The sequence below is a fragment of the Chrysemys picta genome, chromosome 2, assembly GCF_011386835.1.
Source record: "Chrysemys picta bellii isolate R12L10 chromosome 2, ASM1138683v2, whole genome shotgun sequence".
NCBI classification, from domain to species: domain Eukaryota; kingdom Metazoa; phylum Chordata; order Testudines; family Emydidae; genus Chrysemys; species Chrysemys picta.
The window spans coordinates 149,927,535-149,952,186 of record NC_088792.1 but is presented as its reverse complement, the minus strand read 5'-3'; the positions used below and the strand labels follow the sequence as shown (position 1 = coordinate 149,952,186).

The following is a 24,652-nucleotide window of genomic DNA, read 5'->3' as shown; positions in this document are numbered from 1 at the left end:
GGGTGTGTGTGTGGGGGGAATTCTGACATGACTTTGGTGTGTCTGTGCCAGGCAAGTGCTTAGATGACATGGCTGCCACGTTGTGGGTGGAATATATTGTTACGTAGAGAAGCTGAAGTCTTCGGGAACAATACCGAGATCTGTGACTGGTGAGTGCGGGAATTTGAGTAGAGGGCTGGTATAATTCTGTGTTTTTATTTGAAAATTCGATTAGTTCAGTCCTCCCCTTCACATATGTAAGTATTTTGTGTCCCTAGTAATGGCTATTTTAATGCAGCCAGTAAAATTAATTATTCACACAATTATTGTGTCTCTCTGATCATGAAATATTAATCGGCCGGATGGGAGGGGGGAGGTAAAAGGGTTAAACTGGGCTTCCAAAATAAAAGATTCCTAATTTCCAGATGTGTCAAAATCTACAAACTCAGAGGCAGCAGCTTTTGCTCCTAAAGACTCACAGGTGAGAACTGGGCTTTAGTACTTCAGTTTTATTCTTATCACAAAGATGCTTTAGCAAAAATCGAAACAAAAAACTTTCTGTTTTATATGGCTTGGATGAAGCTAAAACTTATTTGACCCAGGTGTCTAGTCAAGCTGCCACTGAGGTTACACCTAAAAATGGGCTATCAAACAAACTGGTACCCCAATCCGAGGACCTTAGAATGTATTGCCTGCCATATCTGCCATTTGAATAATTACATATTAATAGAGCTGATCAGATAATGAGAAATTTCAAGTTTTTTGGCAAAAAATCTAAAGCTCAAATCCTTTCAATTTGGTAATGGCTGCCGCAGTGCCTCATGGGAGTTGTAGTTCAGGTCCCTAATATTCCCATTCTCTTCCACAGGCCAGACTCCCCAGTCATACTACATCTCTCATGATGCACCACAGCCTCCCTTCTTAGTGCAGGGAAGTGGTTCACTGTGGCAGTGGCATGGCCTTGGTGCATCATGGGAGATGAAGTCCTGCCATAGAAGAAAATGAGAGCATTAGATGTGCAAACTACAACTCCCATGAGGCATGCCAGCAGCATTTCACAACTGAAATGTTTCCATCTTTGAACATTCTTGTTTTGACCCCAAACCCCCTCCCCCCCAGTCCCCTCCCTGCCCCCCAAACCCACACACCAATATTTTATGTGGGAAGCAAGAAACTCTTTTTTGTTTTGCCTAAAACCCAATTTTCCATCAAAAAATAGTTTCAACAGAAAATTTTTGTCCAGCTCTACAAATTAGACCAGAAAAAAGCAATATGAATCTGCTAGGCTATCCATGTTCTGTCTAATCTTAAATCCTAAAGTCTCTGGGGTCTTTTGATCTCTTCAAGATCCTACTTCACTTTTTGCATGTCCAATGTTAGCTAAACCTGGTCTGTCCTCAGAGTCTTGTCTCTTTAGTTTTCATGAAGGATAAACAATTAAAAATCAACTAGGACAGGTTCTCTAAACTTTGCAGCACAAAGAGAACGTGCTGAGGTGTGGGAGTATAAAGGTTTTATTGGCTTTCCTTTAGTGTGGGCTGTATAACTGACTCATGGTTTCATACAGGCTCCCTAAAGGATTGCCAATGACCATGTACCCTGGACTTATCACTGGAGCTGGGCAAAATGTTCAGAGGAACAGCTGATTACCAAAAAATACAGTTTTAGGTCAACTGAAACTATTCACAAATTCAGGTCAAATTTGGCAAAGAGTTTTGGCACAAAAATGAAAGAAAAATAACATTCAGTAAAGTCAAACCATTTTGTTTTGGCGTTTTTGAAATGAAACATTTCCACTTTTCCTTTCTAAACCAAGTGACTTTAAAAACTTAGTTAGATTTTAAAAAAGGGTAAGAAGACTTGAAAATGAAATGACACAAAAAATTACATAATAAAAAAAATGTTTTGGAGTGAAAGAAATATTTTGCTGAATGTAAAATTAATTTTTTTAGAGGCTTTTCAGTGAGAAAAACTGAAAAATTTCTGTTTCGGATCTATTTCCCCCTCAGTTTTTTTGGTTCGGCCACCAACCAAAAAAATCAATCATTTGTTCAGCTCTATTTACCGCACTAAACACAGAATATCGGAAGCCCTGCTACAGAGACTTCCCGCATGGTTCCTTTCTGGTAAAGTACGGATATATCCATGTTTTTACTCTGTACATTCCTCCTAATATCCCATAGAAAGTGGACCCTCCCTCATCCTTCTGCATCTCTGAAGGAGACCTTCAACGGCCTGTTGGAGTTGGATAGATCTAGAAAATCAATCAGACAACTTAGCTTATTCTTCAGCACTTTTAGTATTGCTCCATTCCAGCTGCCTTTTCATTTCCCACCCCAGCTGCCACCCGCCCACCTTCCGGTTGGAGAGTTTGTCTGGGGGACACCCGCCAGCACCTTGTTTTCATGGCCAAGCACTCACTCACCATTTCAGCAGTTCCCGTCATGGCGTCCTCTGGGATGGAATACATCTGATGCTTTGTCGTCACGCTCCACTGCCCTTCTTCCCCTTCGCCCACTTTCACCAACATCACGCGGAAGTTGGTGCCGCCGAGATCCAACGACAGGAAGTCCCCAACCTCTGCAACATCAGGATGAAGCTTAACTGTTCAAGAGTTACTTAGCTGTTTTGTGTTTGTACTACGCCTAGCACAATGGGCCCTGGCCCACGACTGGGCTCCTAGACGCTACGAAAATTAACAGTAGAATTCAGGGTTGAAAAATTCCCCCCAAACCTTTTTTTTTTCTGATGGAAAATTGGGAGTTTGATTCAATGCACATTTTCATGGAAAATATCTAGTTGGGGGAGGGGTGTTTTTATTTTTTCCATCAAAAGGACAGAAAATGTTCAGTCCAAAACCCAAACTGTTCCCTCCCCTTCCTGTGGAAAATTTTAACTTTTTGTCAAAAACTAAAACCTGAAAAACCATGGCCAAAACTGTTTGGTTTTTGACTGAAATTTTGGGGGATTTTGACCAAACATGTTCTGGGTTTTGGCCACAAAGGTTTGTTTTTTCAACAACAGGTCAACATTTTCCATGGAGAAAAACAGCCCATTTTCTGACCAGCTCTGTTCCTGACTTGTGATGTTCACTGCATGGACCCCTGCAGAGGAAGGCAGTTAATAACTTGGAAGACTTGCTTAGAAAGCAAACGGAGAAAGACCTGTCTTTTCCCTCCATTTTACAGACACGTTGCTTTCTCTCTTGTGCGTCCAAATGAATCTAACATGGCTGGGTTCTGTTTGGCAACTTCAGTTTATGGCCAGTTGATCGGAAGCCCAGCCCACCGGGTGCTCCCGCATCATCCCTCATGTCAACACAGTTCCTGCCACAGGGTTTATCACCTATCTCTTGCTGCTGCTGGAGGGAGGTGGGGGAATTCAGGAGATTGCGTAATGACCCAGAAAACGCCTCTCTGGGGACCAGCACAAGGACAAACCTGCCTTCTGCTGACTGAATGAGGCTAGTGCCACAGAGTCAGCGCTAGCCTCCCCGAAACAAGCCCTGGCCTCTGTGCTAGCCAGCGGAGTTTGCAAAAGATGAGGCAGCTCTGATCTAGAAGACACCAAGGAGTAGAGATGGGCGCCTTGAAATCACCTATGGGAGGGCCTAATTCTGGAAGGTGCTGGGCACCTCTTGAGAAAGGCAGAACCTCCTCGTCTCCCACAGACTTCACTGGCACTGGAGACAATGCCTCTCAGCAGACAATGGCAGGACTGAGGTTCGACAGGCTGTTCCGCCCTCTCTAGCCCTTCTTCTAGTGGGTCTTTCATGGATTCGAAGGCCAGCGCGCTATGATTCATAGAATCATAGAATATCAGGGTTGGAAGAGACCTCAGGAGGTCATCTAGTCCAACCCTCTGCTCAAAGCAGGACCAACACCAACTAAATCATCCCAACCAGGGCTTTGTCAAGCCGGGCCTTAAAAACCTCTAAGGATGGAGATTCTGCCACCTCCCTAGGGAACCCATTCCAGTGCTTCACCACCCTCCTAGTGAAAAAGTTTTTCCTAATATCCAACCTGGACCTCCCCCACTGCAACTTGAGACCATTGCTCCTTGTTCTGTCATCTACCACCACTGATTGCTCCCTCCCCCAAGCTGCGAGCGGCACGCCCTTGGTGGAGAGGAGTGGACAGATGGTGACCAAATTCTTACCCCAGGGTGGGTGGGTCCCTGTCTCTATGGGGGGTCTCTGTGTACCCATGGGACCACTGGAAGGTGTAGGGGTGGGAAATTCTGTGCTCCCATTTCCCCCTGGGCGTTCACACCCTGTAGGATAATGTGTTACCTGAGCCTTCGGGCGTGGAGCGTACGTAAGTGGGCAGCATTTTCACGGAGGCTTCCTCGTGCGTCTCCAGCTTCAGCCCCCGATCCATTTCCTTCTGCATCCGACGCATCACCTTCTTCAGATCCTCCTCCTGCAGCCGGAACTCCGACAGGATCTGCTCCACCTATGGCAGCAGAGATGCAGGTAAGCGGGGAGGGACCCAGGTGAGTTTGTGCCGGGGAAGGAAGAGGAGCAGGGGATCTAATGCCCAAGACCAGTGGAGGATGCAGGTGAATGCACACCTGGAATGGGGAGCAGGTGCTCACCCCTTAGGTGTTTGCTTTGACACAAGCTCCAAGACACTGAACAGCTTTTTTATTTTATTCACTTACACCGAGCCTGCCCAGTCTTTTCCTGTGCAGAAAGGACAGGCTCGGTACATCAGGGTCCCGTGTGCAGGGAGCTCGTCAGAGGCAGTGCAGAATTCAAGAGGTCTTCTGGCCGCACAGGAGAAAGGGGAAGCCTAGAACGCAGCATGGGCATCCGAAGTGGTCAGAGTGGAGATCAAAAAATTAACCAGAAAACCATGATAACAGCTCAACCCAGCCACTCCTGACGGAGTGAGATTTGGGTAGTGGAACAGAGCAGCCATGGGAGAAGAAGGTGGGTACTTATGGGTTTCACACTGTCCAAGCTTTAGGTTATGGTGTGCCGCGAACTGTAGTAATAATAAGGTTTTCAGGGCCACAGTTAAATGATTTGTTAATGTTTAATTAAAATCCCCTTAACTAAGGTTCTTTTGACCTCACAGCTTTTTGATTAGAGAAAATCAGCTCAATGTGGTTTTATGGCTTTTATTTAAGAGCCTAAATGACTATAAGGCTAATTAGTTAATTATACTTCCTTAAAGTGCTAAACAATATGAGAATCAGACTGAGGTTAGAACATAAATCAGAGTAATCAATCAAGGAGTTAACAATAGTACAAATTAAAATCGGTTAACTAACAATATAAACAAGTGGAGACCAACAATGGATTCAAATCATTGCACGAGCAAAATTAATCATTACATTACAAAACTATATAATCCCAGTAATTTCAATCTGTGTCCTTCCCTTGTGGAAAGAATGAGCTAAAGCTGGAATTTTTACAAACCCAGGATGGCCTTCAGTGATATGTGGTAAGAGTTGCATTAACCTAGGTTAATTTCGTACTATGGGCTCACACACACACACAGAGGACACACACACAAGCCAAGTCTCTCCTCACAGGCGTTCCTGCATAGGTATCAGGTATTCTACAAAAAGAGGAAAAGTCACTGGGGAAAAGAAAAAGGATCTGCTCTTTGTCTTGCTTGATCCGTTGAGCTTCAGAGAGTCAAAGAGGAAATGCAGTGTAGGGAAGCAGGCAATGTCTTCTGGCTCAGGTACCTTCATGTTAGTGGGCATCATCCTCTGGTCAACTGGCTGGTCTGCGGTGTCTTGGGCTCCACTTTCTGTGGAACCAGCCCAGGAAAAGCAGGAGTGTCAGACATTTGGTTGTCATTATGGGGACCTGGAGAGGAGCACACTTCTTCCTCGCTTACCTGGTCTTTTAAGGTTGAGATTCAAGCTGGTCACATCCCATAGGACCTCCCTGGAGATCTTCTGGGCAAATCAGGTGATCACAGGTTTTGCAGCTCAACTGCATTGTCCAGTCCTGATCAAGCAAGGGCAGGCTTGGGGGCCCTCCTTCCTAGGGGACTGCTTCTGTGTCCCGTCCACAAGTCCATGTGTTTATCCCAAGCAAGCGATAAGGAAATAACAGGACTGACGCCTCCACCAAAACTGTCTCAAGCCCCCTTGGATCAACAATCTGGGCTCTTCAACAGCTTCTTGACCATTAGGGTCTGGCCACTTTCCTGGTCATAAATCATGATCCATTATTCTTCACTTGGTCACACACCTCATGCTTATGCTTTCTCAAGGTCCGGGAGACCTCATGACCACAGTAAAAAATTACTAAACTGTCACCTGTCTGGGCAATTGCGTCAAAGGTTATTTCCCTCTATCGAAGCCAAGCTGCTTCAAAAGCGACTTATAAACCCCATTACTGTAAACTTATTACAAATACAGCCCATTAAAGTTTATGCTTAATGTCCGCTTCGCTATAGCCCACCAGGCTGGGTGTTGTAATGCCGCAGCCTCAAAACACCCTGACTGTTTACTTCCCAGCATGTGATGTCGCACCTGTTAAAGTCCACCCTTGCCAACAGCTCAGAACTGTGGCCACTGGTCTGATCTGTCTTTTGTAATGTTGGAATTGGCACCAGTCTCTCCGGCTGAAATGTATTTCCCGGAGGCCCTGTCCCAAAGTAAGATAACAGTGACCTTATACAAAGAGGACCCCACATCTTCTGGCTTGTCCTCAGAGCAGGGTCACTGAGCTGTAGGGACCATCACCGCTGACCTTGACTCGCTGTTTGCATAGAAAACAATGATGTGTCAGAGTTTAGCCAGCAATCTGCTGCCAGTCACTCCACACAGGCTTCAACCAACTGTGTCTCTGTTCCATGCACCCATGCCTTGGTCAGCTGTGGGGCAGCAGCCGGAGCAGAGGTCACCTCTCCAGGAAGCAGGGGGAGGGATAACTCAGTGGTTTGAGCACTGGCCTGCTAAACCCAGGGTTGTGAGCTCAATCCTTGAGGAGGCTACTTAGGGATCTGGGGCAAAATCAGTCCTTGGTCCTTCTAGTGAAGGCAGGGGGCTGGACTCAATGACCTTTCAGGGTCCCTTCCAATTCTATGAGATAGGTATATCTCCATTTATTATTATAAGTCATGCCCCCACTCGGAGCATGGCTCTCTGCCGCTCAATCTCTCTTTCCCCTTCAGGGTGCCCTATTCTCCTGGGGAATAAAATCCCCCAAGGTATGGAATGAGTCCCTCTCCTCCCCCAGTGACAACTTCATGGGATCTGCGAGGAGACTCATGCTGCGGTGGAGGTTATAAAATGACCTGGACAGACAGTGCAGGGGAGGCATGACCTACAGGAAGGAGAGGGAGGATCGGGCGTAGGGCAGGGGGGTGACGGATGTCAGAGCTCCCAGTCAACAACTGCTGCAGACCATCAGTATTTTGTGTGGGACAATCTGGTAAGGGTAGCATCAGTATTAAAGATACGGGGCCTGATTCTGATCTCACAACAGCTTTATGCCAGGGGTCACTCCGCTGCTTTCAGTGAAGTTACCCCTGATTTGCACCCGCCAGTGAGAGCCGAATCAGGTCCATTTGATGTTGTAGAGTCATCTCACGATTTGGAGCGGGGATGGGAGGGGATTTTAAATTCATCTGCAGTTTCCTTAACCCTGCATGTCCCACTTTCTCTTCGTTTGATGTCACTTTGTCTGGGTTATTAAATAATAAATTCCTCTTAATGGTTTCCTTTCCGTCTGCAATGATGGCTATGTATTTCCAATCTCAATTCCATCGTAACCATTTTGTTTGTCCCCGGACACACGTACAAACAATGGCATATGCTCATCTGCATCCTGCTATATTTACCGTAGACCCAATATGCTTCGGTGTGAAATGAAAATGGACTGTAAAGCAAGTCAATCAGACAGTGGGTGCAATGGGTTTTGAGGCTATTTTAAGGGGTAGAACACAGCCATAAAGACTATGAAGGACCCACATACGCTCAGTGAGGGCCAGATAGCCGTGTTCACTGAAGATACACACCGTGGAACAAAGCACACTGTGCACACCCTCGTAGAGCTCAGAGGACAGTTCCCAGTTCCGCTGCGCTATGAAAACATCACCACATCGGGACGAACACCATCGCTCCTCAAAGGGAAATGGCTGGAGCGTAACACTTGGGGCATTTAAACCGAGCCTGGAGAAAACATTATACAAGTCCCCTAGGGAAGGACTTTGCCTGGTCTCCCAGGGAGGGACTGGATGGGACCTTGGGCGCTCTTCCACATCTAATCTAAATGGAGCGGTTCTTTCGTAACTTGAGGGACTGCCAGCGGTCTGCAGGGAGGTCAGTGCCCCATATTTCGTGCTATATTTAGGACAGGCTCATGCCAGCTCCTAAATATAGAAGCCTTGCATCACCCTGGTGGTTGCAATGCCCTGCCGTTTGGTAGCCTCCCTACCTCGCACGCTCCCAAGAGTTCACGCAAAGAGCCCCTCCTCCCCGGTTTCCACTGTGCGTAGCGAATGGCTCCCGAACTCCCGGGCCTTGCATTTGCACTGAGCGGGCCCCACCGAGAACACTCCAGAACCTCAAGAGGGTGAGAAGTGGGGAACGTAATCCCAGTGGCCAGGCAGGGCCCTCACCCCTCGCTGCACCCTCTGCAGGAAGGTGACACAGGATGAGATTAGGATCCCATTTCAGGAAGGAGTGTGCCGCAGCATCCCAGTGCTGTGATCTCTCAGCCAGAATCCCACAATTATCCCCACAGCTCCCTCATTACACACTACCCCCGACCCTCTGTCTGTGGCAGGCCCTGAGGTAATTCCCATTTCTTTGAGCCAGCGGCTCCCACCATGGGTTCATCTGTGTTTATAGGGCATGGCCCCCTCTTTTCTCCCTCTCCACAACTTTCTCCTCTTAGGTGGGCCCATGACACCATCCTCTTCTCCCCATCCCACCTGCCCCTTCCCCTTTGGGCCTCGACTACCAGCCACTCTCCCCACTCCTCCCTATTCTAGGGTTTCACTGCTTCTTTCAAGTCACTTAGCTCTAACTTGGCTCTTCAGCTCAAGCTGTAGAGATCATCGTGCTTTGAACTCTGGGGGTTCCTGGTGTTGGCCGAGACGGTGGTCTGCAAACTATGTCTGGCTACGACTAATAATCACCAGGACCCCAAACCGCTGCTGAAGACCACCTTCCGCTCCAAGTGCCAGGCGGACCCCTCCCCCCTGCCCTCTCTGACAGAAACACAGAGTTGGGGATGAGGGCAGGAGGAGAAGCTGGATAGGACAGAAGAGGTTCAGCATTTATTTCCCCTGTGGGTTAATTTTGGCTTTTTAATTTCATGTATCTATTATGATGATAGATCGGCGCCCCAGTCACGGACCAGGTCCCCGTTGTGCCAGGCGCTGTACAAACACAGAGCAAAAAGACGGTTCCCGCCCCAGAGAACAAACAATCTAAGGGTAAGACAAGAGACAACAGATAGATGCGGACAGACCAATGTGGGGGAGTACAGGAAACAATGAGACGCTGGCCAGCCTGACAGGAGTGGTCTCAGCACCCCAGCGACCGAATCGTCGTCAAGTTTTTGCAGGCGTCGTGACAAAGGAGAATGTTAAAGAGAGATCTGAAGGAGGGTGTTTACAGGCAGCTCCTCCCAAACACAAGGAGCAGCATGGGAGAGAGCATGAACATGCTTGCTTTGCCGTCATTGCTCTGTGCCTCAGTTTCCCCATCTCTAGCTGTCAAGTTACAGTGAGCGCATGTGAGCTCACTGCAACTTACAAGCCTTTAAACCTTTCCAAAATACCAAGCCGGTTCTCTTCAGGACCTCTTTGAGGACTATAATGTGGAGCAGATTTGAGGCTCCAAGCTCCAGTCACTTGAGAATTGAGTACAAAACCTCAACTGGAACACAGGGGGAAATGATCTCCCCCCTCCCCGCCTCCGTTCACATCACTCAAAAATGTCTGATCTGATTTTGCTCAAACTTTCCAAGAGCATTCCTTCCTCTTTGGACTGAGTCTGGGAGGTATTACCTCCAAAGCAAATTGTTGGGGTGACTTAGGAGCCACGGAAAAAGGGAGTGCGGGACAGACATCACAGCTCCACTTTAGCAGCCGCGATTTATATGTCAAGTGAAAATATCTGAGAGAAACTTCCTGCTGGATTGGCAAACGTTCAGTTCACAGCAATAGCTGAAGGCCTCACTGGCATTTAAAGTGCTGTCATATTTGGATTGAGTCGGGGAGAAAAAAAGTCTTTTCTTGTTAAACTAATATTATATCTTTCCCAACCTGGGAAACAGATGGAAGCAGAGCAAGAAGCGGCTATTCAGGAAGGATGTATTCAACGAGATTTCTTGTTGATGGTCAAAGAAATTAGCCTGAAATATTTTCCCCATTATTCAGCCAGCTGTGACCAGCTGTGTCCCTGCTCTGCCACAGAGTTCCCGTGTGACCTTGGGCAAATCACTTAGTCGCTCTGCCCCTCAGTTCCCATCTGTGAAATGGGGATTACAGCCTCGACGTACCTCTCAGGGATGTGTGACAATAAATGTGGTAAAGACTGTGTGCTGCTGAAATGCTCCAGTGATGGGGGCCAGGTAAGTCTCTTCCTAGTGAGCCTTGCTCCGAGTTGAGGAGGCGCACAACCATTTAGGCTTTCATTTATTTCTAGGCTTTCCTCTGGCCCTGTCATATAGTATTGGTGCACCACCTGCATTAACGAATTTATCCTTGCAACCCCCCCCACAGGGTAGGGAAGGGTTAACGATCTGCATTCTAGAGATGGGGAAACTGAGGCACAGAGCACTGAAGGTCAAATTGACGTCTCTGGGAGCTGGAAGTGCTTAACAACAACCAGACCCCTGTAAATGATGGAGCTGCCAGTCCGAGAGGGCAGGAAGAGCACCTGCATCCAGGGCCGGCTCCAGGGTTTTTGCCGCCCCAAGTGGAGCAAAAAAAAAAAGCCGCGATCGCCATTGCGATCTGCGGCGGCTATTCGGCGGGAGGTCCTTCGCTCCAAGCGGGAGTGAGGGACCATCCGCTGAATTGCCGCCGAACAGCTGGACGTGTCGCCCCCTCCAGAGTGGCCGCCCCAAGCACCTGCTTGGCAAGCTGGTGCCTGGAGCCGGCCCTGCCTGCATCTCCTGGGTTGCAGGCTAATACCTTTGCTAAAACGCCATCCGTGCTCTTGCTGCTGTGATGTGGAATCGACATGCATATTGCCTCGTTATTTAATGAGATACATAAAACAGCAATAAGTTGTATCTGATGTCCTGGGCCCGTTTCCATAATGTCCGTCTCACAAGATGCACAAGACACAAGGGGGCGCCCTACAGTTACAAGGGTATTTCCAACATAGGACTGACAACACTGACCCCCGACCCCCAACCCTGACCCCTTTCCTCCCCTCAACCCCCAACACTGACTCCCCCTTCCAACCCCCACACTCCAACAGACCCCCTCTTCCAACCCCCACACCCCGACCAACCCAAAAGAGCAAATTAATAACATCTAAAACCAAAACAGAGTTTTGACTCTGAAAAGAAGGAGTGCCATGGGACTTCACTACTGCTACTGATTTCATATGGAGGGTGCCCAGTTACCACGGTGACCGGCAGAAGGAGAAAGCCATCAAATAAGATAATCTTTCCTTTCTGTCTGAAAATACCTATCCCAGCAGATCATTATAAAAGCCCATCCACACAGGGCATCTCACTTCGACCTCAGCTCAATCCCCTGCAAAGGCCCAGGGAAGAGATGGGCTTGGCCTTGTAACTTCTCTACTAGGACCACATTTGGATTCACATTTTACATGCACCATTGCAACTGAGCCCAATGGCCCAGTGTTCAGCGTGACCTGCCCAGGTCAGACGCGCCGGTTGCCAGAGTAGAGGCCCGTTTGAAAACGAGGCACTTGAGAGCAGAAGAATCGAGTTTCTGGTGTGTGTTCGGCGCTAGGGGCCACGTCCTGGCTGTGACCTCCAGGACCGTGAAACGTGACTGATTTAAAGGGTGAGAAAAGCCCTCAAACAAGAGCAAAGTGGGCACAAACGCTGCCCTTCTGGTTGGGTTTTACCCCTGCTTTGCACCGGGGTGAGCTAATCTGAGCCCCTTTCCCTCGTGCTGGCCTGTGATGATATATAGGAGCTTGAATACCTACTGATCCCTTCTGCCCTTAAATTCTGTGCATCTGTGACTCTATGAACATCCCCATCCTTTGGACCCCCTGCAAACAACCTACGGCTGGTGCGATGCTGCCTGAGGAATTCTCTCGGGTACTCACAACTCGCTAGTGTTGAGTGCAAGGATACAAAACTCGGACACGCTTTTTTCTCCCATCACAGCAAAGGTATTGCCGGCGAGACCTATTCCCACGAGCGCAGGATACTAGGTCGGTGCAGCCTGCATCGGGAGAGTGGTGCAAGACCATCACCCAGCTGAGCCCTGCACAGCTAATGGACAGGCTGCTTTCTGTTTTGCTGTCGGTGCAGACTGTGGGTCAGGAAAGCAAGCCCATTCCCGGTGTCTAGACAGAGCTCTGCAGTAACCACAGCGACAGGCTGTTTGGCCGTGTCTTTCCCATTCAGTTAGGAGCGCCTGCGCCTTTGGCATGTTGTGAACGGTGTGAAAGGGTGCTGCAGAGCTGGGACGCAGAGACCCCAAGCCCTTGAGCAGTGGTAGCTAGAATGTGGAGCCATGGATGGAAAATCTGCCACCACCCTGGGTAATTGTTCCAATGCTTAAACTTACAAATGGGGAAACTGAGGCACAGAGTGAGCAATGACTCACCCAGTGTCACCCAGGAGCAGAGGGGGGATTTGAACCTAGGGCTCCTAAGTCCCAATCTGGTACCCCAGCCACCAAGCCATGCTAGGCTGTTCCCTGGTAAAGCTGGCCAGGCACATGGACGGGCACAGGAAAGCCCCCACCCACATCGCGTGCACTCCGAGTTCGGGGGGGGTCAGCCCAGCCCCTCAGGCGGAGAAGCATGCAGGCCCCGGAAAGCAGCACTGTGTCCCTCGGGGATTCTCCATCTCTCCTGCCCGCCTGGGGCCTTCTGCACAGCTGACCCCAGGAGCACCCACTGCTAGGGAGGCAGCTGCCCATTTCAGACCCTGCCAACCATGGGCAGGACTGAGCCCGCCCTTGGCTGATGCCAGTCTTGGACTCTCAGCCGCCCTTGGCTGCAGCGCACGTGGCAAGCCCCACAGAACTCACGCCTGCTCATCTCAAGCACTGAGCCCAGGTCCCCAACAACCACCATCCAAGCTATCCTTGCCCACCACAGGGACTGATGCTAGGCCCCCAGGGTCCTCCACCTCGGGGCCTAACCCAGGAACCACCCCTCAGCAACTGCCGGCTCGAGCGCACTGGCCTCCCTTCGGCTCAGCGCAAGGCCAGCTGGGGGTCTTTGGTTCCTGAGGCATTCCCAGGAGCACCCAGCACTGCTCTGCTGCAGACAGCATGTTGGGGAAGGTGGGAGAATGATGATCCCAAGGGTTCAGAGTGGCACTGATAGGGACCAAGCAGGGCTGTGTGACGGAGACGAGGGGTCTTTCACCGGAGGACCACCGAGGCCTTTCCAGACATCACTCACTCAGCACAGCCGCCCTGTGACCGAGGGAGGATTAATGCACCCCAATTTGACAGCGGAGGGGCAACTAAAGCACAGAGAAGTTAAACTCACTTGCCCAGGGCCAGCAGCAAAGTCAGGAGGAGAGGCTGGGAGTCCTGAGTCCCAGGCTGGTGGTAGGACCCACTCCCTGACTCTGCTGCTGCCTGTTTGGGCATGTCCCGCCCCTCTCTGTGCCTCAGTTTCCCCATCTGTAAAATGGGGGTGATGCGCCCGCCCTCCTCTGTATAGCGCTTTGTGATCTGCTGCTGCAAAGCAGAGTGACCGGAGCTAGGTGTGACTCCCACCCAGCGCTGTCTGACAGGCAGGGAACAGCCCACCACTACCTCGAACAGAAAATCACGCCGAGTAAGGGAGATGGCGGAGGTTCCTGTGGGCAGGATACAGAGCTTACCAGGTGCAAGGCCTCATGCTGGATTGGTTTCATCTTTGACACCGCTCCAGTCCTTCTGCCCCGAAGAGATCGGCTGGGTCTGCTTTGCTTTGAGGACAGGCAGGAGTCCTCTTGCTCTCCACAGGCACCAAAGGTATCTTTTGGGTGCCTGCTTTGAAGCTGAACAGATTGGCTGTGCCTGTGTCTCTTGGCGCTGCACCGCTGCTGAAGTTCAAGGCTGAGGGCTGCACATAGCACCCGACAGCTTCTTCCAACCCAAAGAGACTAAAGATTCAGGAGCTGTTGAAATACACCCAGCTCAGTGCCCTGGGACTTTGGCAGTGGGAGGCGGCCCAGAGGCACGTCACCCAATCGCTGACATCCGTTCTGTTGACAGGACTCTTGGCAGAGTTTCTGTAGTGCTGAGGCTCTTACAGGCTCTGTTTCTGACTCTGGCGCTGTTAGTGATTCTGAAGCGTTCCTGGTTCCGGCCCTTTTTCAGGATACAAATCCGACTGTGGAGACCTGGCCATGTGCCTCTCCAAAGTAAACCGATTAAAGGAAAGTCTCTGGGATGAAGCACCCCAAATGTGGGCTTGTGGGGCGATTTGGGAAGCAATGAGACCTAGTGGACAGAGCAATGGACTGGGACCCAGGAGACCTGGTTCTATTCCCAGCTCCGCTACTGGCCTGCTGGGTGACCTTGACCATGTCACTACCTCTCTCTGTGCCTCGGTTTCCCCATCTGTAAAGCGGGGCTGATGACATTGACCTGCTTTGTAAAGGGCTTTGACATCTACTGATGTAAAATGGTTGATAAAAGCGAGGTGGGATAGTTATTGGTAGCTGGTCAGCCTGCTCCCCGTACTGCCACCTCTCCTAGCATCACCCACTTCGCTGAGCGCATGAAACTCAGAAAGGGAAAATTCACCGGAGGGCACAACCCCGCCCTGTTCCCCCAGGGCAGCAGCTTTTCCATCTCCACTTGCTGTGATGGAACTTGTGTTCAGCTCAGCAGCGAGCCAAGCCCTGGGATACTGACTCTCCTGAGCTAACGGATACGCCGTTCTGTCCTGACTTCTGAGCACCCAGTCTTGTAACCTCAGCTCTCCTTTAATAGAGATTTCCGGATGGAACCTCCTGGAGGAAAGCATAAGGAACTGGGATGGAGGCAGTCTTGCCTAGCAGTCACCGCAGGGCTGGTGGTGTCCACACATTGAGGTTAGCCTCAGGACTGTAGTACATGGGCTGGGGGTCAGAGGACTCGCTAGGCCAGGTTCAATAAGCAAGAGTCAGGAGTCAGAGACCAAAAGAGACAGTGTGCTTGGGAGTCACAGCTGGCCAGACATCAGTGGAGCTGCCCAGACAACTTCAGGCACTAGGCATTACAGACCCAGGTTCTGGCCCCATGGATCCTGAAGAGAGGGGGTCCAAAGGAAAAGGACAAAACAAGGAAGCTAGCAGTTGCTAGACAGCTGCCAGCTGATCTCTCTGCTGCATCGAGTGTAAGGAAGGACAGAGGGTCCCTCGTCTCCTTACACATGTAGCTTGGAAGGCCCTAGGGGACCAATAAAGCTCTGAGGCACAGAAAGGCATCCTGGAGTTTAAGGCCAGATGGGAGCACTAGGTCATCTGGTCTGACCGCCTGTATATCACAGGCCACCAGCAGCAAAAAAGAGATAGACTATTCCGTGCCACGGGCAGAGAATGGGTGGGACTGAGGTGCACCAGTGCTCGAGGCCCCTGCACTAACAGGGAAATGATTAAATGAGATACACCTTGGCAAGTGACCTGCACCCAGCCGGGGCCTTCCCTGAGTTCAGTCTTGATTGTCGCTGGCAGCCCCGTAATTCTCCGTCAGACATGTATCACGCTCCCCTTTAACACACGGTAGCTCCCAATGCGCCGCTTTTCTTCTTTTTCATTGTTGCCTAGAGTTTAAGGCCAGAAGGGACCATGAGATGATGTAGGCTGCCCCCCTGCCTAGCACAGGCATTACCGGTCACCCAAATACCCCTGTGCTGGGCTCAATTCCTTCGCTTCGACCAAAGCATTTCAGTCCTCAGGAGATCAAACTGTTGTGTGCTACGGGCAGGGAACAGGAGAGACCAAGGTGCCACCCATGCCTGAGGCCCCTGCCATGGCACAAACCAAACCATGCCCCAGCCAGCAGGAGGCACTGCACGAGCGGCATGGACCCTCGTTTCTCAGCCAGCCGGGGGTGAGCCCAGCTCCCTGCACGGGCCAGCACACACACAGCGAATGCAGGCTGGCTTTGGGTCCTGTGTAGCTGGGATCTCTCTGTGCTAGGCGCCTGCTGCTGCAGAGTTAATATTTCACAGCTCACACAATGGGCATTGCTGGGGCTCCGTGGGCCCTGCCCACTCCACGCACTGCCATTGGCTCCCCGGACTGCAGGGAGCTGGGATGTTGCAATCCCTGAGATGGGCAGACTGCTTCTCCAAACAACATTGCAGCTTGGGGGTGAGGGGACAGCCCTTTCTTCCTGCTTCCCCACCCAGGGAGATGCCAATGCACACTGACTGCTCCCTCTGGCTCACCCCCTGGCTGAGATTGACTGTGATCTCTGAGCACACAATGGGGATGCACATGGTGTGTGTGTGGAGGGTGTAGTTATTTGCTCTAGTTCTCAGGCTCTAACTAGGTCACATGGTGGCAGGACGCTGCATATGGTCCCTCAGCAGATGTCAATGGCATGAGGTCAGTGGGCCAAGGACGCCATGAGCCCCATGAGACACTTCTCCTTCCTGCTGCCCAAAGAGGTTAGACTCTATGGCAGCCCCGAAATCCAAGCTGCTGGAGTACCACACTGAGAAACATCCCCGCAAATTGCAGACAGGCTGGTTATAATGGGCCCCAGAGGAGAGGCAGGGTGGGAGACAAGCCATCACTGGGGCTTGGAACAAGGCTGGATGGTAGACAGCCAAGTCGAAAAGCAAACAGCCCAATCGGCGATCCGAACCATAAGCCTTCCCGACAGAGCTGTGCGTCGTTTCCCCGGGACTAAACATCCTGGGCACAGAACCCCCCGACCTGCAGAACCCCCAAGTCCCCTCTTACATAGGACACTCCTTGGAGGAGCTGTGATCTTGACAGATCTTGTAGATTAAAAGGAACCGGGATTGTTTACACAAGACCTGAGCCTACAGTGGCTGTGGCGCGGGTGGGCCCATAGGGGGCGCTCTCTCTTCTGAGCTCCACTCAGGTGCTAGGGGACACTGTAATACCAGGAGCCGCATGGGGAGGTTCAATAGGGGGCGCTCTCCCCTCTGAATCAGCATTACCCCCAAGGTGCCAGTGCAGTGCTAGGGGGGTGCTGTGCTGCAGGCTGAGGGGGGGTTAATAGGGGGCACTCTCCCCTCTGTGTCAGTGTTGGCCCCAATACAGTGCCATCCTTTGGATAATGAGGTACAACTGAGACGTGGGTTATTAACCCCTAAATCCCAGTACACCACTTCAGTGACAACCAACAATCCAGCTGCTGGAGCCCTTCTCCTGTCCCCAAATGTCTAGACCCCTCCCTCTGCCCATCCTCTCCACGCACTTCCTCTTCCCCCAGCACAAAATACCCATTTCGGCAGCGTTAGCAAATCCACGTTCTGAGACGAGCTCAGAACACAGTTCCGCCACATTGCCCACCATTTGCCACACGTGTCCCCCTTCTGCGCTCTTGGCACGGGGATGGCACCGAATGCTCCGGCAGAATGCTGACGGCCAAGCTACGCGACCCTGGGTGCAATCTCATCACAACGCAGCAGCACGCGCAGCTAAGACCCGCCGTCTCTCCAGACACCAAACGAAGAGTTGCTTCACTAGCGAACCTGGAAATTAAAGCCCAAATGTTCAAAGGCACCTTCTGAGTTTGGATGCCTCAGATTTTTGAGTGTCCAGAATTGACCTGGGCACTAACTGGGTCTCCAGAAATTGAGACATCCTTGAAAAATTGGGTGTCAACTTCTATGTCAGCAGGATTTGGAGTCTAGTGGAACAAGGGGTGATGGATGGGCACTAAATGAAGCTGGGGGTTCCCAGAAAGGTCTGCCTTTTGCAGAGGTGCACTGAAGGAGTCCACCACTGGTTTAGGATGGGGCCTACTGATTAATCCGCTATCCACCCAGGCAGCACCTTCATCGCCCCACAAAGCTAAGGGAGAGCCAGAACTAGAAATGTTACCTTCTCCTTCTTGGAGCTGTCCATCCTGGTTCTGCGATCCAGCATTGGGGCAGCTGTCCGCAAGGGGCAGGCTGCTGGCAAATCCGTCACGCACCGAGTCAAAACACACACCACCACTTGTTTTCTTGCCCCGGAAATATTCCACCTCTTGCTCCTGAAGCAGCTGGTCCTGGGCTGAGAAGACAGCTCCGCCCTGCTGCGCTTGTGAATCCTTCACTTTCCTCACTGGTTTATTTCAGCCGTAGGCTGGTTGGTTGGTTTCCTCTTTTCTAGCACGCAAAATCAAAATCAAAGCAATTCTGCTCCTGCTTCTCCTTCTTTCCCTGGACTTTGTCTTGCCCCAGCCCCCGGGATCTCAGACTCCTTCTGGTTTGGGGGTTCACTCGGTGGGATGGGGTGAAGGTACGTCCATCACGTTGGGATCCATTTTGTCACCCTGCATCTTGTCGGAAGAGAAGCAACGAGTCCCTTCCTGGCGACTGAAGGTCTCCTCCTCTCCTCGGGGTAATGGAGCATGGGTGCTCAGCTTCACTCACCCACCTGCCTGCTTCCTCCAGTCACTTTTCTCAACTTACCAGTAAGTTTATTTACTTTTTTGGCTGGTGACACCTTCCCATTTTTGCCCTCAATGGGGTCCCAAGTTGCATCCTGGGAACTTGAGATTAACTTTGTATTACTGTGGCAACCAGGGAAATCCTGTTGCTGTCCTGCTTCACGGGGCCCCCTCCCCACCTGGCCATTAGTGCTCTCATGCAGAAGGCCACTGCCATGGTGATCAGTCTTCCTTCAAATTGTCATAACAACCACTTTATCTCCTTGTTACTGCGGTAACCACTCCACTGCAAGACTTAGCAACCTGTTCTGCTCCCATGGTGACCGTGTTGGGTCAGAGAAACCCACTTCCAAGTAACAAAGGTTAACAAAGAGCAGGAAGGTGCTTAGATGAGACATCTGAGTAAAGACGAGAGTAAGCATCTGCCGTGGTGGGAATGAAACTAGGGTCCAGCTCTGCATCATTCCCCTTTCAGAGGCCTTATAACCCAACGAGATATGGAATAGGCAAGGAGCAGCTTGGCCCAGCGATCCTGCTAAGGCACAGTCCTGGGATCACAAATGAAGCCCAGATATTATTTCATTCTTGAAGCGAGCACAGCCAGTGCGAAGAGGAAGACAAGGCGATTGCCCCCAGAAGCTTCCAGTCTAATTCAGACAAAGCCACCTATGTGACACACCAGATTACAGAGCACACCTGTAGGGCAGCAGATCTCGTAGGAAGGAGGCTTTGCAGAAGATGTGATGGCTTCTCTGTCACTTGAAGTCTTTCAATTAAGACCAGATGTAGATATAATGTAGCTCTTATAGAAGCTTGGGGCTTGATGCAGAAATTTTTGGGTGGGGTTCTCTGTTCTGTGGAGGAGGGTAAACAGCAAACAAGCCTCACCCTTGAGTATGGTGGTGCTATCACTCCGCTATAATATTGACTTGAAACCAAGATGGTTAGATCTGTATCGCTCCATGTGGATGCAGTTATCCCAACACATCTGTGCTTACCCTGGTATCAAGGTGATGACCCTGGTATAAAGGGCCTTACTCACATAGAGTGGGGCTCATACTGGAAAAGGGTGTCTACCCTGGTATAGTGGGGCCCAACCCAAGTATATTGGGGCTCACCTCAGTATAGTTAGGCTTACTCTGATATATTGAGGCAGACTCTGGTATATCAGTGCTCACCCAGTATTAGGGTCGCCAGGCATCCGGGACCCTGGCAACTCCGGTCAGCACAGCTGATCAGGCCGCTAAAAGTGGCCGGCATGTCCCGCCAGTTCCTAGGCACAGAGGCGGACAGGGGTCTCCATGTGTTGCCCCCATCTGCAGGCACTGCCCCCACAGCTCAGGGAAGCGCCGGAGCTGCAGGCAGGGATAGCGCACGGAGCCCCCTTGGCTGCCCCTGTGCCTAGGAGCCGGCAGGACGTGCCGGCCACTTCCGCAAGCCACCTGGGGTAAGCGTGCCCAGAACCGCACCCCCTCCCACACCCCAACCCCATGCCCCAGCCCTGACCCCACTCCCATACCTAAACTCCCTCCCAGAGCCTGGACCCCTCCCACACTCCAACCCCCCACCCCAGCCCTGAGTCCCCTCCCACACCTAAACGCCCTCTCAGAGCCTGGACCCCTCCTGCACTCCAACCTCCCACCCCAGCCCTGAGCCCTCTCCTGCACCCAACCTCCCTCCCAGAGCCCGCACTCCTGCACCCAAAGCCCCCGCGCCAATGCCTGGAGCCCCCTCCCACACTCCGAACCCCTTGGTCCCACACCCCAGCCCGGAGTGCCCTCCTGTACCCCAAACCTCTCATCCCCGGCCCCACCCCAGAGCCTGCACCCCCAGCTGGAGCCCTCCCCCTCTCCCCGACCCCAACTACCTGCTCCAGCTCAGAGCCCCCTCCTGCACCCTGAACCCCTCATTTATAGCTCCACCCTGAAGCCCGCACCCCCTCCCACACTTCAACCCACTGCCCCAGCCTGGAGCCCCCTCCCACACTGCAAACCCCTTGGCCCCACCCCCCCAGCCCAGAGTTCCCTCTTGCACCCCAAACCCCTCATTCCCGGCCTCACCCCAGAGCCTGCACCCCCAGCCAGAGCCCTCACCCCCTCCCGCAGCCCAATCCCCTGCCCCAGGCCGGTGAAAATTTAGCGAATGAGCGAGAGTGGAGGAGAACGAGCAACAGAGGGAGGGGGGAATGGAGTGAGCAGGGGCGGGGTGTCAGGGAAGGGGCAGGGCCTGAGGGCAAGGGTGTTCCGCTTTCTGCAATCAGAAAGTTGGCAGCCCTACCCAGTATGTTGAGGTTGATCCCTGTCTGGTGCGCCCACCCCAGTATATTAGAGCTGACCCTGATATGTTGGGGCCAATCCTTGCATAGTGGGGCCCAGCCCAGTATATTGGGGATGACCCGGTGTATTAGTGCTCACCATAGGCACCGACTCCATGGGTGCTCCGGGGCTGGAGCACCCATGGGGAAAAATTGGTGGGTGTTCAGCACCCAGGGATGGCTCCAGGCACCAGCAAAGGAAACAGGTACTTGGGGCGGCCAATGGTAAGGGGCGGCCCGTCTGGGTCTTCGGCGGCAGGTCCCTCAGTCCCTCTCGGAAGGAAGGACCTGCCGCCGAATTGCCGCTGATGAATGAAGCAGCGCGGTAGAGCTGCTTCACCGCTTGGGGCGGCAAAAAAGCTGGAGCCGGCCCTGTCAGCACCCACCGACAGCCAAGCTCTCCACCCCACCCTGCCCTGCCTCACCTCACCTCCGCCTCCTCCCCTGAGCGCGCCGCGTGCCCGCTTTTTCCCCTAGCTCCCAGTGCTTGGGCTGTGAAACAGCTGTTTCGTGCGGCTGGGAGGGAGGGGGAGGAGGGGGAACACGGTGCTCTCGGGGAAGAGGCGGGGCTGGGGAGGGGTCCAATGGGAGCAGGGAGGGGGCAGAGTTCGGGCAGGGATTTTGGGAAAGGGGTTGGAATGGGGGTGGGGCAGGGCTGGGGAAGGATGGAGTCGGGGCAGGGCCGGGGGCGGGGGGGTGCGAGCGCCCACCGGTGCCGGGTAAAGTTGGCACCTATGGTACTCCACCCTGTCTAGCGGGGCTGACCCTGATATATTAATGCTGACCCCAGTATAGCAGGGCCCATTCTGATATATTGGTGCTGATCCTGGTATAGTGGGGCCCATAGGATCTCGAGAGATCATTTAGTCCAGTCCCCTGCACTCACGGCAGGACTAGGTATGATCTAGACCATCCCTGACAGGTGTTTGTCTAACCTGGTCTTAAAAATCTCCAATGATGGAGATTCCACAACCTCCCTGGGCAATTTATTCCAGTGTTTAACCACCCTGACAGTTAGGAAGTTTTTTCTATGTCCAACCTAAACCGCCTTTGCTGCAATTTAAGCCCATTGCTTCTTGTCCTGTCCTCAGAGGTTAACAAGAACAATTTTTCTCCCTTCTCCTTGTAACAACCTTTATGTACTTGAAAACTGTTATCATGTCCCCTCTCAGTCTTCTCTTCTCCAGGGTAAACAAACCCATTTTTTTCAGTCTTCCTTCGTAGGTCATGTTTTCTAGACCTTTAATCATTTTTGTTGCTCTTCTCTGGACTTTCTCCAATTTGTCCACATCTTTCCTGGAATGTGGCACCCAGAACTGGACACAATATTCCAGCTGACGCCTAATTAGGACAGAGTAGAGAGGAAGAAGTACTTCTTGTGCCTTACTTACAACGCTCCTGCTAATACATCCCGGAATGATGTTTGCTTTTTTTGCAACAGTGTTACAATGTTGACTCATATTTAGCTTGTGATCCACTATAATGCTGGTTAAACACTGGAATAAATTGCCTAGGGAGGTTGTGGAATCTCCATCGCTGGAGATATTTAAGAGTAGGTTAGATAAATGTCTATCCGGGATGGTCTAGACAGTATTTGGTCCTGCCATGCGGGCAGGGGACTGGACTCGATGACCTCTCGAGGTCCCTTCCAGTCCTAGAATCTATGAATCTATGAATAATCCCCAGATCCCTTTCTGCAGTTCTCCTTCCTAGGCAGTCATTTCCCATTTTGTATGTGTGCAACTGATTGTTCCTTCCTAAGTGGAGTACTTCACATTTCTCCTTATTGAATTTCATTGACTTTGTGGGGAGGGATAGCTCAGTGGTTTGAATATTGGTCTACTCAACCCAGGGTTATGAGCTCAATCCTTGAGGGGGACCACTTAGGGATCTAGCACAAAATCAGTACTTGGTCCTGCTAGTGAAGGCAGTGGGCTGGACTCAATGACCTTTCAGGGTCCCTTCCAGTTCTAGGAGCAGGGCAGGCACCAGCTTGCCAAGCAGGTGCTTGGGGTGGCCACTCTGGAGAGGGGCAGCATGTCCAGCTATTTGGCAGACTGTCCCTCACTCCCACTTGGAGCAAAGGACTTGCCGATTGCAATCGTGGCTTTTTTTTTTTTCCACTTGGGGCGGCAAAAACCCTGGAGCCAGCCCTGTCTATGAGATAGGTATAGCTCCATATATTTATTTTTTATCCTGTTTACTTCAGACCATTTCTCCAAATTGTCCAGATCATTTTGAAATTTAATCCTATCCTCTAAAGCACTTGCAACCCCTCCCAGATAAGTGTACTCTCTATGCCAGCGTTTCTCAAACTGGGGACGCAGACCCTGGGGGTCCGTGAGGGTACTCCGGAGGGTCCGCCGGCCCCGCTGATAAACACCTGCCCCTCCCTCCCTCCCTCAACTCCGCCCCGTTCCTCCCAGTGCCTCCTGCACATGGCGGAACAGCTGTTCAACAGTGTGCAGGAGGCACTGGGAGGGAGGAGGAGGAGCGGGGACATGACGTGCTCGGGGAAGGCGGTGGAAAGAGGCAGGAGAGAGAAGGGGCAGAGGGTGAAGTGGGGGTGGGAAGAGGTGGAGTGGGAGCGGGGCCTGGGGCTGAGCGAGGGGCTTGGGGGTCCTTGGGTTGCTAAAGTTTGAGAACCGCTGCTCTATGCGGAGATGGGGACTCCGGGAAGGGGCGGGGAAGGGGCAGGGCCTCAGGGAAGGGGCAGGGCTAGGGTGTTCAGTTTTATACAATTGGAAAGTTGGCAAAACTAGTTTGTGGAGGGGCGCCCTGTGACAGGTCCGAGCCCGGCTGCCCGGGTTCAGGCCAGGCCACCCCAGCCGCGGCTGGGTTTAGGCTGCCGTGGCTGGGTCTAGGCCGGGCTGTTCGGGCTGGGCCATGCTGGCCGGGTTCAGGCCGGGGTGGGGTGCCCTGGCTGGGCTGTGGCAGGTCCGGGCCGCGGCATAGTTGGGGACGGGGAAAGGTTGGGGGCAAGTTGGTGGCTGGGCTAGTTTGGGGCTGGGGGAGGGGTGCCCCTCCCCTGGCTGGTCCCTGGGTGGGTTCCCTGAATGCCTGCGAGGCACTAAACAGGGTGATCTGTGGCCGCATGGCTTACAGGGAACTTAGCCCTTAATAATGTCTCTGAAAAACTACCAACTCTCTTGAACTGTTTTTCCCCTTAGACTTGCTGCCCACAGGATCCAGGTATATTGGTGCTGACCACAGGACAGCAGGCCTCATCGCAGTGTATTGGTGCTGACCCTGGTACACTGTTGCTCACTCTGGTGTAATTGGGGCCAATACTGATGTGGTGGGTCCAACCCTGGCACACTGGTGCCCTGGGTACAGCAGGGCTACTCCCAGGTTAGTGGTGCTCATCTCAGTGTGCGGTAACTCACTCCACAAGGAGCGTGCCCCTGATCCATCACAAAGGCTTGGGCGCCCGCACATCCCGATCTCCCATTCCCCAGGGCACTGCACGGGTACAAAACATGGGCATGAACCAGGCCTCCGTCTGCAGCCAGAGCATATGGGTGGTTTCGGGTGGGCTGGATCAGCTCCCCAGCATCTGCCCCTGCCTCCCCTCCAGAACCTGCCCCCTTGGGACTTGCCCCACACCCTGGGGGAGGAGGGGGGGGGGTGTATGAGTTTCCCCAGCCCC

General features: G+C 52.1%; 1 protein-coding gene across 4 annotated transcripts in view; it reads right to left on the bottom strand.

The window, feature by feature from the left end:
* The window catches only part of GCK (glucokinase), a 37,558-nt gene extending 19,383 nt beyond the window's left edge, over positions 1-18,175 (bottom strand). Inside the window, exons 1-3 of one of the 4 annotated variants that reach the window (XM_024099615.3) lie at positions 18,137-18,175; positions 4,271-4,433; positions 2,405-2,559 (exon numbers count right to left, since the gene is read on the bottom strand). In XM_024099615.3, the coding sequence (XP_023955383.2) occupies positions 2,405-2,559; positions 4,271-4,433; positions 18,137-18,160 (342 nt within the window). In that variant the 5' untranslated portion in view covers positions 18,161-18,175. Of the gene's footprint in view, positions 1-2,404; positions 2,560-4,270; positions 4,434-5,679; positions 5,701-5,834; positions 7,625-13,963; positions 14,267-18,136 lie in introns of those variants that run through there. The other 3 variants (XM_042859304.2, XM_065584370.1, XM_065584369.1) reach the window with 3 other exon arrangements.
* Between the last annotated feature and the right edge of the window lie 6,477 nt (positions 18,176-24,652).